The sequence below is a fragment of the Homarus americanus genome, unplaced genomic scaffold (genome assembly GCF_018991925.1).
Source record: "Homarus americanus isolate GMGI-L3 unplaced genomic scaffold, GMGI_Hamer_2.0 scaffold52512, whole genome shotgun sequence".
In the NCBI taxonomy this organism is placed as follows: Eukaryota; Metazoa; Arthropoda; class Malacostraca; order Decapoda; family Nephropidae; genus Homarus; species Homarus americanus.
The window spans coordinates 734,508-752,680 of record NW_024735442.1 but is presented as its reverse complement, the minus strand read 5'-3'; the positions used below and the strand labels follow the sequence as shown (position 1 = coordinate 752,680).

Here is an 18,173-nt window from a genome sequence, read left to right as displayed (position 1 = left end):
CCTTTGTTTCTCCCACGCCACCTACCACACAGGCGGTCCAGTACTATCACCAGTCTGAGCATCCACCTTATAGGGATTGAATTACTCCCTTAACACTACAAGTTTCTTATAATGTTTATTTTTAATGCCCTGCTGCCTTTGTTGAGACTTTAGAAAGGACGAATTCGCCTATGTGTGGTAACATATGGAGGCATCAAGGCCAGGTGTTGTCTGTACGCTGATGGCAATACTCACATGTTTATTATTTATGTGACCCAAAACAGGTGGTTGATCGGACATTAAATATACTGGAGTATATTCTGCTGTTACGTGAGTATGTTGAAGACTTGTATATATGGTAAATATTTACTTTAGGACAAGAGTTCCTATGGGGTCTGACTAATTACCCAAATGTACCCGGAATGAAGTCCAATAATGGTCCTACATGAATAAATCGGACTGCCAATCACTTCTCGACTAGTATTTGGTGTTAGAAAGTCACAAAAAATTGGTAAACTTAATTTAATCTGAGTTAATAGATCAAGTGCATGTACATAACCTAACCTAATCTAACCTAACCTAATCTAATCTAATCTAACCTAACACAACACAACTCAGATTAAATTAAGTTTACCAATTTTTTTTACTTTATGACACCAAATAATAATCGAGAAGTGATTCACAGCCCGAATTACGCTTGCACGACCATCATTTGACTTCATTGCGGCTATATTTTGCTACATATGGGTACATTTGGGTAATTAGTCGGACCGGTCCCTATGTTTTCCCCCCGTTTTTTCAGTGTATTTTGGTGTGTTTTAAACGAATCTGACCTTCCTTTATGGCGGAAATTGTTCGTCCCCTCCCACCCCTCCCCAAACAATAATGGGGGGAGAGCCTGGGTAATTGTTTTTCTTGGGGTGGGAAAGAAAACGAAAATGAGTCCTCTAACCTAACAAAACCTAACCTAACCCTTAGTCTGGGGCTCGGGTTAGGGTCATTCAGGTATTTTTGCGTTTTCACATTCCACATTCCTACCACTAATCTATTATCATATTCTAATAAGACGTCTAATTATAAGATAATTTTCATCTATTACATTACCGTCGCAAATGTATAATAACGGAGGTAGCGTATCAAATTTTTTTATATATTTTCTTCCATTAATCTTCTGCCATTATCGCCTAGCTCACCTCCCCACACTGCGTGTCTCCTGCGTGTCTCCTTCATAAATCGCTCACATGCGTTCCCGTACATGTCACGCAACCAGTCAAAAGCTTTTTTCTTTTTTTGCAACCAATTAAAATGATTTGTGGTTTAATTCGTGGTATTTTTGGCCCAATCAAAATCGATTTTTATTTTGGGTCTCATATTTCGAAATTTAAATTCATTTCCGACCATGGAAGTCTGTTATGGGTGTCACTTCAATTATATGGAGCTGATTGCGAGTTTTTGGGAAAAAACGAAGAAACTATAGCATTTTTTCGATCGCATGGTGTTCTTCCAACCTCAGTAAAGTGTCCTAAATGCAAGACTGAATGTAAATGACAGGAAGGTGATCCTTGGAGTAACCTTTCAGGGCCAGTGGGTTGACAGTGCGAGAAATTAGCATAGGCTTCAGCATGAAATTGCCAGCAGCGTTCGCACCAAGCAGCAGCGTCAAACGGTCTTTTCCCGCTTTAAAACCTGGCACTCATTTCTCTTCCTTTGAGATATAGGTTTTATCTGGCATCCTCTTCCAAAAGAGACCAGTCTTCATCCACATTAAAGACTTGCTTCGCTGAGTAGCTTCCCCAGTCATCTTAATGTTATGGAAGTTATAACTGTTCTTAAAACTTTGAAATTATCCTCGGCTGGCCGTAAAGTTCTCTTCCTTTGATCCTTCGCCCTCTTCTGCCTTTAAGTCGTCAAACAAGGATTTTGTTTTATGCTGGATACCCATAAGGCTCACAGGGGCATTGCATTGATTCTGGTCCTCCATCCACACAGCCAGCATCTTTTCCATCTTTTCTTTCACAAAACTTTGAGTACGACTTGTCTTTGTTACACTCAGAGAACTACCACTTCCAGCACTAGCCTTAATCTTGTCCGTGTTGGTCCGGAGAGTACGCACTGTTGTGGGGAGTTAGTCCAAGTGCACCATCAATGTCCACCCCACGTTCCCTTTTTTCAAAACTGGTTAAAACCTCCATTTTCGTAGCAAGGCTAATGGTCTTATGTAGCACTTGATGGACGCTTGGAAGCCATTTATTGTTAGAGTACAGGATTACGAGCACAAACACTTGAACATGTAAGAATGCTGTGGAAGCCTAACAAAGACTGGCGTTGCTTGGGTACGCTGTGTGACGTTCCACGAATGAGAGGTAATGCTCCAAGCTGATAGAGTGTAACGCAGCAAGATGAGAGAGATTGGTGCGCCATACAAAGTGGTCCGTGAAGACGCAAAGACGATGTTATATTGAGTCGTCGGGACGATAACTGAATTATTGGTATCTAAAGAGTAGCAACGTTATAACGAAACAACGTTAAACGGGGACTTACTGTACAGGCATCCCCCAGGTTATGGAAGGGTTTCCATAATGCAGGGGTTGCCTGTACATACAAACACTACACACTAGGCTACAGTACACAAATGCTGTCCACACTTACAGAATGAAAGTTACACTAAAATACACTGTAATCTCTGTTTATATCTTAACACTGCTTTAACACTAAGTTTTGGGCTGATTTTGTTCTGGTACAGTAATGTATAGTCCAAGTGTACTGCACAAAACAAATTGTATGTAAAAACATCAGCAAGTGAGGGAACAACCTTGTACATGGCAATAGACTATGAACTAAGCTTGTCATGATGTTAGGGTTTGGGGGGATAAGCTTGGAGATGTATCAGCTAATCGCAGTCATCCCATACAGCCACATGACAGTACAAAATTAACCAATTGCAGCACATGAGCCTACACCCTAAGTTACCTAAGCAGCTAGCCCACTCACGTGCCCGACATGCAGGGAGCCATCAGAGCATGATACAATCTCTTGGAACTCCTGGAAAATTTTCTTTGAATTTTCTGGAAATGCAAACGATTCCATCTTTGGAAACTTGTTCCCATTCCAGGAATGGTGAGATATTACTGTGCTGTACTGTACAGGGTATTGTGTTTTAATGTGAGTGTGACACTATTTTCTCATGTCTTGTTGAACTGTAATTGATTTTTTTTTTTTTTCAGAATAATTAAGGATGGCAAATGAAAAAGAACAGAAAAGTATTCACTTCAACACAGATTTCCTTTCATCAAGAGTACAAGCGAAGCCAAAGGTTCATGTCAATCCAGCTTTCTTTCAAAAATCCCAAGCTGCTGAATTAGGAGAGCAGTTTTTAAAGACTATCAGTACACAATTGGCACACATTAACAGTAGTCATCATGTTCAAAAACAAGTAGAAAGTTTTTTGCATGTAAATGGTGTTGGAACATTAGGTCAGTGCATTTTGGGACCGGAAAATAATACCTGCACTAGTTCTCAAAGACCTAAAGTAAAGGAAAATGATATGCATTCACCTCTTCTGAAAGAACCTCCAAGTCATGAACATGCATTAGGTACTACAAAGTCATATGTTCCTACAGTGAATAGTTCTAACTATCAAAAATATCATAATATAAATATTCATTCCCAAACTGGAGGAATGAGAACAACCCAGTATTCAACATCAACACAAACAAAGAAAGGAAGGAAGTCTTGTGTTTATTCCTGGAAGGCAGGAGGTACTAAATTTACAACTGACTTGCATAATGTGAGTCAGCCTATAAATCAGAAAATACAGACTGCAGTCTTTTCTGATAACTCTTCTTCCCATAAGTTTTACAACCAAAATTTTCCAAATAGAAAGGCATTGGACAAACCTCCCATTGAGCCATTATCTAAAGTGTCCCGTACAGAAGAAAAGATGAAAATCAACAGTGATAACAATAAGTTACCTGTATTGAAACATAAGAAAAATAATCTTTATCATGACAATAAGAAATATGCTTTTCCAAAGACTGAAGAAACAGTAAGAATCAATGATTTCTGTGTGACGGGAACATCTGATATAAGCAAAATGAAAAATAGTGAGTTTAATGCTGTCAAAAGTTCAGAAGCTGTTCTCAGTAAAAGCAAAGTCCATTCGGAGGGAGAGGGGAGAAATAATATGGGTAAGTTTGTAGAGACCTCAAAAACTGTGACCCAAAATTCCAGAAATTCAAATATACTCATAAACCCAAAACTTTTAAGATATTTGTCTAGTAATGGTTCCCAAGATAAAATATCCAAAGTATCGGCTAAACCGCAGTACAATCTGTCACATTCCAGCATAATAGCAAATGCAGATGGAATTGCATCTTTATCTACTTTGAAAAATAATAATACAATGGTAATTTCAGAGGCTTCTAAAAGAAATGGTAAGTTTAAAGTCCTATCAAAAACAAAGCTTGTAAGGAGACGGTCTACTAGCTCTTCAAGCCAAACTGCAGTATGTGGTGTCCACCCTAGATACAATGTTACAAAGACCACTCCGGAAGCTTTTAAGAAGAATGGTAAATATAAAGTTGTCTCGAAAACAAAGCTTGTAAGACGACTATCTGGTAGCTCATCTAGCCAAACTTCTTCGCTCTCTATTCAGCCCAAAATTAGAGACTTGAAAGGAAATTCAGAGGCTCTTAAGAGAAATATTGGGTATAGAGTTATCTCTAAAACGAAGCTTGTACGTCAAAGCTCAGACAGCTCATCCAGACATGCAATAGAAGTAGCTGCAAAGACAAAATCATCTGAAACCAGTTCTTTAATATTGCCATATTACACTCCAAAGGTTAAAAGTGTTCCTAGACCTCTCAAGTTTCCAACAAGAACTCGAAGATTTTCAACAGGTACTCGGGCAAATGTCAAGAGAAGATACTCTGTCATGTCACCTACTAAGCTTATTAGAAGCTTTTCTAACACCAGCAGTTCAAATGGAGATGGAATATCTGGGAAGCCAAGGTATTTCATAAAGACTGATACTAAACTTGTTAGAAGATGTTCTCAAAGTAGTACCAGTAATTCAAAATCCCTCACAAATGATGAAGAAACGAAGACTAATGTCATTAAATCAGTTTTTGAAAAAAATAAGAAATTTTCCATACTATCCAAAACCAAGTTAGTCAGAAGAAAGTCAGAATCGGGTATGAACAAAACTTCTAAGCTTCTAAAAAATACAATTGTATCTGGCCCAGGTATTCGAGGTGTGCAAACAATTATAAAACGACATAAACTGGTGCGAAATGCACGTGCCAAATCAGGGTGTTGGTCACCAAAGATATTAAGTGCATCGGGTGGAAGGAATATAAATACAGTGTACAAGATTGTCAACAATTGTGTCAAACTGTCCTCCAGGCAAAAGGCTGCCAGAGGCATCATTTCTAAGTATAAGATAAATCGCCTGAAGTTAGAGTCCTCAGAAATTTTAAGGAAGAATGATTTAAGGAATTGTAGTCACCTGTCAAAGCCAGAGAAGAAATACAAGTTTTCACATACAACAAGAAAGGGGTAAGTACCTGTACTATTTTCTTTTCAATTAAAGGTTTCATGTAATAAAGATGTTGCTTATACCGTGAATGGATAAAGGTTTGCTCTTTGTGACATGAAATAGATTTCAATGTAAAGTAGCTACAGTATTTGAAAAATTTATGAAGACCGTTGAAATCCTGCATACGAAGAATAGTTATTCACTCCTAGAACATTTTGTTCATTAAGTATTCCATATAGGTATTCCTTATGTCCTTTGCATATAAAGTTTTTTAATTCTGCCTTAACATCCTCTGCCAGGTAGCTCTGATAATACAGAGCAACTTATTAGAGCGACCATTAGTCTTCAGATAGGATCCCTCAAATTCGATTGGGTTAATCATTAATACAAATGGTTAAACCAACCAACCAACCCTTCTCTCATTTTTACCACCATCCTAAAATAAAAAGGCATACAATATGTACTGCACATGCCCTCTGAATTAACACCACATTATAAATGATGTTTTCAGTCCCCAAATTCATTTTATAATGGAACCAGCCTCCCTGGAATTTCTTCAGAGATTGGCTGGAGTGAGGGGTTTGTTACCATCAACCTAATTTTAAAATTTTCAGATTAGGTGTGATCTTCGTAATAGAAAATATGGGCTGTGTGGTGGTATGATATGTCCTACTCTCTCCTATCATGGTAATCTTGTCACAGGTAAATGAGCGATTTCATTTCCCTCACTGGCTGCTATACAGTTCATTGGATTTTCAAGATCAAATTTTTCTTCCTTTTCATCTTCTAACCTGTAACTGTAGGTTATGTATATAAGCTACTGTGCCGAGTAGCAACCCTGTATATAAGCTACTGTGCCGAGTAGCATTTATATATATTATCACGTGGCAACACTGCACGTTATGTGGCAACATTGCCCCAAGGCTGCCATATGGCAAGGCAGCCTCGGGGCAATGTTGCCACATAACGTGCAGTGTTGCCACGTGATGATATATATAAATGCTACTCGGCACAGTAGCTTATATACAGGGTTGCTACTCGGCACAGTAGCTTATATACATAACCTACTGTACAGTAACCACCTTTCACTGTGAAACCTGCAACTCTCTAAAGAAATTCTTTCACTTTACAGAGCTGTAATTAAACATTCAGATAGAATCATCAATATTGGAGGGATTCTTTACAAATCAACAAAAACATCACTAAGAAAACAGTTATCAAAGACAACACAGGAGAGTGCTGCAAATGCTTCAGGTAAACTGCTTTGTAACTTCAACAAATTTGGGTAGAATTTTAAGTGTATGGATCTTGTCCATTAGTATTTATTCATCCCAATGGGGTTAAAGACTCTTAGGTCCTTGGATGACAGTGCTATAATATTTTTGAATGATTTGGACTCCAGACTCACTGAAGTTCTCACAGTTCTAGACTAATTGGAGGAACCCAGTCTGAAAATGTAAAGTTTTAAATTGAAAATAGGGTCCTCTGAGAATTTTTTTATTTTTTATTAACACAGTCATTCAACATTCACCCACATGGGCAAGTACTCAGCCAATACCCAGTTCTTTATGATTTGTCAAATACAAAAGTGTTATGAAGTTATTGGCTGACATTTCAAACCTTTCTTATGTTTATTCTTTGTCTTTTCTTTTATTATATTTAACACATACAGGATTATGATTTTCCTTGTACAGATATCCCTCGTTTAGCAGTAATTCACTTAATGTTAATTCGGTTTAGCGATAATAGCATTTTGACAGTCTTTTTCACTTAATGTTAGGTCAAAATTTGGTTTAGTGATAGCTTGACTTACTAGGAAGGGGGGAAAATTGGGATAAGGTGGCCTGTGAGATGGCAGGTGGACTTTGTTACATGTCATGAAACTATAAAAGTTGTGGAAAATATAATACTAGTGATATCCCTGTTAGCCAGAACAATTGGTGCAGAGCACTTCCGGGGATCAGAGATTTCTCGCTAATCAGACGACTCTCTCAAAACCGGAAAAATTCCTTATCCCCAAAATCTTTTCCGGTTACTGGGAAAAGTTTCCGAGTGTGTAAACTAGACATCTTGCACAGACGGACATTGGTCCACTTCTCTGGAATGTTCCTGGGTGCTGAGGATTTTTCCTTGATTCTAAACCCCCAGAGTCCATAATTGCAGTTCTAGTTAAATTAGAAATTCCATTTCATTACTATTATAATCCAAAATACACCATTTCACATGTCCGTTGAGACATTGTTACATAACTTAATTGTGGGTGTCGCTTTAAATCAATATTCTTAAATTGAATCGCTTTAAATCGACGTTCTACTGTACTGTACAAAGAAATTAATGTATGATATTTCCCTCAAAAGAAGAGAAACACTAACCTAAACTGGTCAACATATCAAGTTTGTCCACTTCCCTACAGAAAGCTCAGCCCACCCACTCTACATGAATCACATTGTTTTGAATGTAGTGTGGCATAATCATGTTTAGGTAAATACTTTAATTATGTTCTTGTTCCTTTTCACTCACAGTATCTATTTTTTTTTAAGTGTATTTCAGAGTATGATATTTATTAGTAACCTTGATTTCTCATAGAAAATGAATGCATTGTGTGGCTTCGTGGTGACCAGTTCCAACTAAGTGCTGGAGGACGAACCTTGAAACGTGTTAAAGATGGGTCAGCCTCTTCATTCTCTAAACACAGTCTTCCGAGGGTTCACATCGGAGGTCTCACATATTCACGCACCAAGGCTGGACAGTATGAACTGACACAGACCCACCAAGCCAGGGCAGTCGTGAGGTATGTACTGTATTCTTTAATTTAGTTGTAATTATTTTTTGCACTTGTGAAAATGGCATCAGATGTTTCAGTAATTTCTTAGACCAGAATGGGTATCCAAGGTTTTTGATATCAGGGAAAGATGGCATTGACTGATAGGACAATGGTGTTTAAGAATTTGAGTGTGGCCTTGGATAAGTCCCACTAGAAGAGAAAGGCTTCCTTCTGTACTCTTCCATGAAAATCCATCCTCGTTTAACCAGGGAACTTTGTTTAGGATTTTTATTTCAATATGAATTTCTCTTCCTCAACATCTGTAAGCTTAAGTGTTTATCTTTTAGAGGCATCTGTTTTGTGTTGTGCAACAGTTTTAACCCGATAACTGCTGTACAGTGCGCAAAAAACACATACAGTACTGTACTGTATATCTATTTTCCCCGAACATCATTGTATCTCTTATGGATTAAAACAGTACAGCATGCCCTTAAAATTCACTGGGGTTTGGGTCTCAAAATGGCCACGAATAGCCAAATCCATGAATATCATTTGCTGACCAGGAGGTGGGGGGTGGTTACATTTTTACTCATGTGCAAAGAAATTGTATTCCTTTTATGTTTGCTTGCCCTTAGGACAATTATTTCTTTGACCTGTATTGTATGTATGTATGTGTGTGTGTGTCTAGGCAAACACACACCTACCTACCTCCCTCATAACACCATCTGTGAGGGAATTACTACACCACATCAAACCCCCTCATTTTACCATCTGTGAGGGAATTACTACACCACGTCAAGCCCCTCATAACACCATCTGTGAGGGAATTACTACACTACGTGTCTGCTGTTCAACACCTCAGCGAACAAGATCTACGTGACCTCCACTGTAAACATTAATCTGTATGTTCACTGTATGTTTCTCTATCTTTCTCTAATGAAGGCTTTTGTTAAACCACCAATGTATGTAATAATTCATTTATGTCCAACGTATATTTTCAGCCTTCGGGCTGCAGAACTTTTTCAATAAACCGTTGATGATTATGATTATTATTATTATTATTATTATTATTATTATTATTATTATTATTATTATTATTATTATTATTATTACACACACAACACATCCAATTAAATAATAATGGGAAATTCCTCTCACAAATAATAAGAAACAAGACAACAAAATGTATCAAAATGTAGGAAAAATAAGTCTACCCTCAAGTCAACTCTGTGCTTTTTTATTAAAGTTGAGTAATAACAAAGCATGGAGTTGACTTGAGGGTAGACTCACATTCCTTGTACATTTTGTTGTCTTTTTGTTTCTGATTATTTGAGAGAATTTTCCCATTATTTTGTGTGTGCGTGCATGCGTGTGTAATAATAATAATAATTAACAGTTTATTGAAAAAGTTTTGCAGCCCGAAGACATGGGGGGAGGGGGGGTAACAAAAAGCCTTCATTAGAGAAAGGAAAAGGAACATACAAATTAATGTTTACAGTGGTCACCTAGTTCATGTGCACTGAGGTGTCTTGTAGTAACTCTCACAGATGGTGTTATGAGGGACCTCACCTGGTGTAGTAATTCCCTCACAGCCTGATGTGGTGCAGTAATTCCCTCACAGATGGTGTTATGAGGGGCCTCACATGATGCTGTAGCAACTCATTCACTATGTAGCATCATGGGGACACCATGGGGGGAGGGGGCTTTGAGTTGTCACGTTACCTGGAAGTCTCTCTTTCCCAGAAGTGCTCTGAACCAATTGTTCCGACTAACAGAGATATCACTGCTCTATCAACAAGTGTAATTTGATGTAATACAGAAGTTGTTACTAGGTAATAATAGTGCATTTCAAATATTGTGCCTCTTCAGTAAATTCCTACCTTCATTAACAGCTCGGCAAAGCAGCGCAGCATGATGACACTCTCACAGAGGAAGAAGAAAGGCATCCTGCAGAAGCGTAATGAGCACTGCATCTTCTTTAACCGATTTGGACGATGCACAAAAAAAGACAAAGGACAGTGCCCATATATTCATGATCCACAGAGAGTTGCTATTTGTACAAGGTAAGTGAAATACTGTATATGTATCATCTTACTAATTTATAAGAGGTGAGAGCACTCTGTACATTACTGTGCCAGACAGTCTTTGAGGTATTTTTAAGCTGCAGTTTAAGTTTGAAAGCTAAAAGCATATATAAAGTAATGCTATTGGTGCTTTAACTAATGAGTAACCCATATGTGTCAGCAGAAATTCAGGAAACAGCATACACTTTCTATGAAGAGAAGATTTATAGGTCTCCAAAGTCACCCCAAAGAGTGGATGACTTCGGACTTGCTATCTCTCTTTGGTGCTGTGGGAAGGGATTGGGTAGCATGGGAGGGGATGTCCTCTCCTTTGTAAAGCCGGCCTTCTGCATAAGCTTAGAGTTTTAGCCTTCTAAGCTTTTACTTTAATTCAGCAACACATGACCTAAGCTGTTGCATCAGCAACGATGTAATTACCACACTCAATCAAATATTTTTTGTAGCTCAGATATGATTACTTCAGTAGTGTCGTGAAGGAAATGCACTGATCATTTTTCCATTTTGATGACAAATAATAGATATACTATGTTGATATGCCAAGATTTTTTATTGATAAAAATTAATAAACTCTTTCATTACAGGTTCTTGAGAGGTCGTTGTCCTGTGAACAACTGCCCATTCTCCCACACAGTGGACCCAGACAAGATGCCTGTTTGCTCACACTTTGTTCGAGCCACATGTACTCGTGATGGTTGCCCTTATCGCCATGTAAGAGTCAATCCCTTTGCACCAATTTGCTTGGACTTTCTCAGAGGACATTGTCTTGCAGGAGAAGAGGTAAGTTTGATTATTTAGACCTTGTCCCCTTTATAATTTGTTAATTACACTCATCATCCAATACAGTATGATATCTACACGTATGGAACCATTTATCCGACATGCTTGGCACCTGGAAGTTGCTGTATAGGAGGTTTTCCGGAATATGGAGCACCAGGCCTAAAATGTATAGCATACCCTCTGTAACTGGCTGTGAAGACTGTTCAGATCACAAGATTCATCCATAAAAGCAGCTTTAACACCTTTTGCCCGCTGATGACACTATTTGTGTCATTACACGGACCTTTAGAAGCGAGATGTCTTTCATGGGTCTGAGCGCTCACACTGGCACGTATGATATTATCTTTTCACACTAATTTACTTAGTTGAGTGCCCTTACCTGGAGCTGGCGGACATCCACCCCACAAGGGGACACAGCTCAAGGTTGAAGAAGCCACAAGCCCAAAAAACTGTGAGGGCAAACTTTTTTGGAGTGAGAATTGTTAACTCTTTGAACAATCTGCCAGTGTGTGTTGTGACAGCACCGAGTGTGAGCTCATTCAAGGCCAGACTCGACCAACACTGGAACAGGTTCCTGTAAATTCAGGAGCCAGTGCATTGCCAGTACGTATTTGCCAATTGTACATATCGGAGACATTACCGACTACCCAAGCGGCTAACGAGCCGATCAGTGGCGAAGCGGATAAAAGTAAAAAAGTGATTTTTTTTCACTTTCTATATGTAGGATTATATGCTGATTATGTGTGCATGCCACTGAGTCAAAAAAAAATACTGAAATAAAGAGTTGAAAATGCTTTATACAGTGAAACATACATATATACAGTTGAACGTCGATGTAACTAGAGATACATTCCAAGAGAGGTCGCTTTATACCAAATTCGCACTAAATCGAAGTGTTGTTTCAGTGGAATGATTTAGCTTGGTACTTGATAGAAACACAAAATACTAAAAAGACTGAGAGTCTAACCAGATGCACCTCAGCCCATCTCCTAGAATAAACAAAACATTGTTTTTTGTAGTATTATGTTAAAACAAACACTCATAAATCAACACAGCTAAAATTATGGGACGTGAAATGGTCTGTTTACTCGCTGGGAAGTTGGGGGGGAGGTGAGGTGATATGTTTGACAGTTGATGCCAAGGTCTTGTGCTTATTTGTTTATCTGTCCTTAAGATTGACTTTAAGTTTTTCTCTTGTAAAATGTTCTAATTAATTTTATTACAAAGGGCTAAAAATTTTATCTCTTGTGCAAAATAAATGACGTTATATTCAAATTATTCGCTGTCTTGCAAGGATTCTAGCAATGCAAACTATATTCTCCTAACTTTAGTCTGTGATATTATATAAGATAAAAACTGCCTAAAACCACCAAACCCTTGCTGGGAAAATGGGGGGGGGGAGGTGACATGTTTGACAGTTGGCTCGGAAGGTCTAGTGAAGTATTTATTTGTTTATTTGTGTCCTTTAGATTGAGTTTTTGTTTTTTGTCTATAAAATGCCACAGAAGTGATGAGGGAGAATATAATTTACATTGCTGGTATTCTTATAAGATAGTGATTAATTTGAATTTAAACATGCTATAATTTGCACTAGACAAAAATTTTAGTAATCATTTAGTACATTATTTTGAGTTTATGTACAGTACAGCTTTGCCCTTAGGACAGTGTAGCATGCCCAGAGAAACATTAGGTGCAAATTTTAAAATATGATACTGTATAGACTCTTCTCTCCATGTAATCTGCTTAATGGGGGTTTCACATCTAACAGACCCTTGATATAACAGACTTTCATGTCAACATACAGTAAACTCCCCAAGTACCAGACAGCTGAGTAAATACGCGTCTGAATATCGACGTGAATCTTGGACAAATTTATTTAAAAAAAAAAATCTTGGTATCTTGCAAGTCATTGCTATTGTTGTGGAGCAATGCAACTATGACCACATGGTCTTACCAACCCTGCCTGTATCACAACAAAACAGAATAATGAAGGATTGGAACCTATTCCATTTTATTAATTGATCCTAGCTTTTGAAAAATTATTTGCTTTAATCCTAGACATACAGTAATTTGTAGCAAGACTACACCATTGAGTCTTGGCCGTGACCACCACCACCATAACAGCTGACGCTATCAACAGTGTTGCCATCTCTGAAACTGAATTCCCTCCAGTACCATATGTACTGGCATACAAAGTGATTTGGTGTACGAGACGACCCCAAATTTAAAATTTAAGTTTTGCCTATACTCGCTGCATAAGACGACCACTAATCAGTAGTCCTCACCAACCGTCCCACTGACCATCAGTACTAGTAAACAATGCAGCCTAAATTCATAATCTAATGTTAATAAAAACAATACTTATTATTTAATGTAATGTCAGTGCAAAAGGCATGATGATATATATAGCCTTTACTGTTTGAAACAAGGTCAGTTCACATGACTAGCTGCTTCAGCACAGGTGTAGTGACTATAAACATTAGTGGCATCATCAAGGCATCGGTTCTTTACAGGAACTTGTTTCTTGATTGACTATGGTAAAATCTTGCCATTTACCTGACACTGAAGGTTTGATTCATTTCCTTCTAAATGTAATACTGTATATAGTACAGGGAGGCGTATATGAAATTTAAGCATCAGTACATTTTTCACCACACAGCTTACAGTTGGGGCATGGTTGGAAATATCCTCGCCCTGGGATTACTTGGCACTCATTTTAAATAATTTGTCCAAGAACAAAGCCCGTTTTAAGAGCTTTCCTGATGCCAGAATGTCAGGTAAATGGTCCTATAGTACAGTACAAGGGGATCTCTATAATTGTATTGTTTTGGGGGGAAAAGAGGGTAAAAAGCCACACAAAAGTTATGAAAAGGTCACACTTGGGAACGCATCTCATTATTATTGCTTAATTTTAATGGTAATTAATGATTGGCGATACAATAATTCACCTTACACTGCAATATTGGAGGACACATTACCGTCGTTATTCGAGGCTTTACTGTAGTTACTCTCATTAGGCCTGCCTTATGTCATTGCAATTATTGTACAGTATACTTATTGCCTAATGGTATTCAGTTATATCTTCTTTGTTTTTTTCAGTGCAAGAAACAACATGTTTTGGTATGTGAGGAGTTTAGTAGAACAGGTAAGTGTCCAAGAGGTTTGTCCTGTCCACTTTCTCATCACAGAGGAAGAGGCAAGTTCAGAAAATCTGTTACTTTAGAACCTGCTGATGGAGAAAATAAAAAACATTTTAGTTTTCTGTACAGAAAGAGAAAGAGAAGTGAAAGTACAGATGTACTTGGAGAATTAAAAGTAAAGAGGAGGACAGAAAAGAAATTTAAAGAAAATGCAGTCAAAGTTGTCAAACAGAGGTACTTTCATATTCCCACACACGGAGAAGATGATGATGAAGAGAAACAAAAAACAGTCTCAGAATGTACCCAAAGTTATGGTGTAAAAACAGAGGAAGAAAATAGAGAGACAAAATTATTGAATAAACAAAAAGATAACAGTACACCAGTCACCAGCAGTCAGTCATTTGTTGCTTGTGCCATTACCCTCCAAGAAAAGCAAATGCCACACATACATGAGAGCAGAGAAGAGTATGGCAAGACACAAGGAAGTTTGTTTTATAATAAATCCTCAAACACATTAGACTTGGAGGAAATTAGGCAACGAATATTACAGAAAGTTGACAAAATTAAATACTTATACAGTGCTCATAAAAACATTGTAGATGTACAAACTGACCCACAAAATTATGAAAGATATAATGTTAAGAAAGAAACGTATCTTTCATTTGATAAAACAGATCAGCCAAGTACTGTTGGTAATAGGGAGGAAATTCACAAAATGCAGGGTAATACAAAAATACAAAATAAAGAAAAAAGTCTGTTGGAATGTGTAGATAATGCAACTGACACCACAGAGAGTGACATGTATAGATTACAGAGGGCACCACTTCCACAGAGATTACCATCTTATATCCCTCTAAGTATGGATGAAGAGGCTGAGGATTTATGATGGAACTTTGCTAGCAGTTGGATAGTAATGATAATTGTAAGACCTAGACTCCTTATCCCTCTCTCCTCTCCTCTCTCATTTTTTCCATATAGATAACTGTATTGTTGTTACAGCTTTACTGCATTATCAGGACAACTGTTTGCATTGAAAAATAAATTAAGAATTAAGCACATCACTATAATTTGCTTATTAATAATTATTACAGGTGTTTCTGTAAGTATTAATGTTTTACATTCGTAGATGTGACCATATGTTTTGACAAATGAAAATATGTATATTCTCAGTTCAGATGTCTGCTTCAAATATACAGTGTGTCTTCAGTAATTCATTGGTAGATAATGTAGACAGCATTATGAGATATTCAAGAGTGCCATCGTGATAAAAGTTAAAATCTTATTATTTTAATTTCTATATACTGTATACGTACTATATTCCAACTAGAATTCATTTGCTCTTTCATTCCTTTTCTTTCCAATTCGCTTCTCACTCATTTTGCTCTAGTAAAGTTTATGTATGTCCTTTCCATTGGTTTATCTGATATCTTGATTTCTTGTCATTTTACTCTTTCGTCTTCCCATTCTGAATCTAAAGGAAACATTGTAATAAGAGGTAAGGACATAAAAGTTACTAGTACTGTTCAGTTATTAAAAAAGTATCAACCCCCTTGTCATGTGTAACAATATGAAACATTGTGCAAAAACTGTAAACGTGTGATTGGTTACCAGCGTCAGTTGGTTGTTATTGCACTTTTTCTATTCCATCGACCTTGGTGTAGTCGATACTTATTTTACTGACTGACTCAAAGAAATAAAGTAGTCTTGAGTTTTTTACACATACTGTACAGTTGCAATGGGGAATACCTCGAGGGCTTAAATTGCCTGTGTTAATAATTATATATCTGTGATATAGTACCTGTATGTATTCAATGAATGTCAAGTAAAAGAGATTGTAAGTAGTTTTATAAGAATACTGTATATAATAAAGTACATGTTTAGTGTTCAACAGAACTTGAATGATAATAACCAAAGCTACTAGAAATAGTGTGAGGTTATAAGGATTTTAGTTAGGTTATATATTTGCTTTATAAAAATTTTGGCACCTGGAAAAGATTTCCGTTAAGGATAAGAAAGGAATGTAGTATAATGTTGAGAGATAGGCTGTTTTTAGACGAGTATGCGTTCAGAGAATTGTTTTCAGATTTTCCCCCATGTCACAAAAGGAGGGGAATTGGTATCTTTGATACGATAAACTGTTTTGCTATTCCTTTATTTTAGTCTTAGTAAGTAACACTACAGGGCCATTTTAAGGCCTTCCACCACTTGTCAAATGCTATAGGGTTGAGTTGTGTAAAGGGACAGCTATTTACCCATTTTCTGTTTATTTTCTCATGTAAAAGGGCTTCTTACCTACTTTTATTTTATTTTTTTTTATGAGAAAACCGCCTTCCACACGAGCTTACTTCTCAGTGGAATCACTCGTGTTGTAGTCAAACCATCATATTTCAACAGGTGTGTCTCAGTACTCCTATAAGATTCATCACTTCCAGTTTGTTTAAATATTTGAGAATTTTTTTGTGCAAGATTATCCCATTAGGGGGAAGAGGGAATTAGAGATCAAAGCAGATATAGATGAGAAATGTACAGTGCTTATATTTTTGGTGACTACCATACAATATTGGAAACCTACAGTATTGTGTTACCAGTATGTCTTTCTGTATTATTTTATTTCCTTTCAGTAATATGAGAGGTTTTGCATATAAAAATTACCTTTTGTTCTGAACTTTATATATTGAATATCTAGGTTCAGTTCAATAATCATTTTTTAACATTATTATATATCAAAGCTGCCTTTGTTTATTTTAGGGAGTCCTTGCATAAATTTCACAGATTGATATGATTTTGTACTGAATTTGTAGGTCCTGTCACTAAGTCAGGTTGACGACTTTAATATTCACGTGACTTGTGGTCAGGGCACTTGACTTAAGGTGACCTCATAATAGCATCAAGGCTAAAACAGTTGGAAATAGTGAGGTCATGAGTTTGGAAGGAAATAGTCAGTAATCTTTATAACAAAACTTTCCTGATATAGATTATGATGTATTTTGTTATTCGTAATATAACTCATTCCTATGATTCATTCAGACTAATATGCAGTAATTCATAATATACTGTATTCCTATATTATACACAGTATTTCATATAGAATTTGTGATCTATGGGCGGTTTTTAGCTATAATCGTCTTTATGGGAATCGTCCAAGTGGGAAGAAATCGTCCATCTGAGAATCATTTTAGTGACATGTAATCACTGTATTAATGCTCTAATATGTATTGTGCCAATCAATAAAACTATAACTATATACTGTACAGCCTTATTTCATTATATTTTATGAATACATATAGGTTGAAATATTTGGCTGAATGTACATTTATTGAGGTAAATATTAATTAATTATTTATTAAAGATATGGGGTGTAAAGTTCCCTGGACTTTTTTAATCGGGCTAGCTGCACCTACAAAACATGAAAGATTGTATTGGTCAAATTTGAGGTTTGGATCCGACCATGGTCTGGACTGTTTAGTAGTGAATAATGATAAAGATGTAAATGATATGAACAATTGTGTGGCTTTTAACATGATTTGTTAGTGTGTAGTAGACAGTAGTGTATGTTGTCAACTTGTATGGAAATAAATTGGTTATGAAACCTTGTTTTTTAATATGAAAATTAAATATTTTAATTAAATTGGAATTGATATACAGAACTGTATTAGAATTAACCCCGTCTACTCTTGAATTATATTTCAGTACACATGTATCTTTAACCTGGTCCTTAGAGAATCTATACAGTATTATTCCATCCAAATACGTAGCAGAGTTGTTCTATTATGCATAGACATTGCAACTACAGTATAATATCTCCTGATTATCATATAATATGTGCATCTTCATGAAGGTGCGACATCTTGGTGGCGTTTCACACATTAAACACTTTGAATGAAATAGAAGAA

The 18,173-nt window shown here is 36.8% G+C and overlaps 1 protein-coding gene across 2 annotated transcripts; it reads left to right on the top strand.

Moving 5' to 3' along the window:
- Positions 1-17,869, top strand: LOC121870959. Of its 2 annotated transcripts, none has more exons than XM_042372942.1 (7): positions 1-309; positions 3,204-5,535; positions 6,648-6,769; positions 8,102-8,306; positions 10,172-10,342; positions 10,945-11,140; positions 14,240-17,869. In XM_042372942.1, exons 2-7 carry the CDS (start codon positions 3,215-3,217, stop codon positions 15,164-15,166), a joined length of 3,942 nt encoding a protein of 1,313 aa, XP_042228876.1. In that variant the 5' UTR covers positions 1-309; positions 3,204-3,214; the 3' UTR covers positions 15,167-17,869. The 2 variants fall into 2 exon arrangements, with proteins under 2 accessions (XP_042228876.1, XP_042228877.1); XM_042372943.1 differs by having other exon boundaries at positions 1-313.
- Positions 17,870-18,173: the final 304 nt, after the last annotated feature.

What these genes read in the sequence shown, in the direction of transcription:
- LOC121870959 (XM_042372942.1), top strand. Translation starts at nt 3,215, where the DNA reads ATGGCAAATGAAAAAGAACAGAAAAGTATTCACTTCAACACAGATTTC. An exon ending in TCACATACAACAAGAAAGGG is followed by an intron (nt 5,536 to 6,647) that starts GTAAGTACCTGT and finishes TTCACTTTACAG; the next exon opens with AGCTGTAATTAAACATTCAG. An exon ending in AGAGTTGCTATTTGTACAAG is followed by an intron (nt 10,343 to 10,944) that starts GTAAGTGAAATA and finishes CTTTCATTACAG; the next exon opens with GTTCTTGAGAGGTCGTTGTC.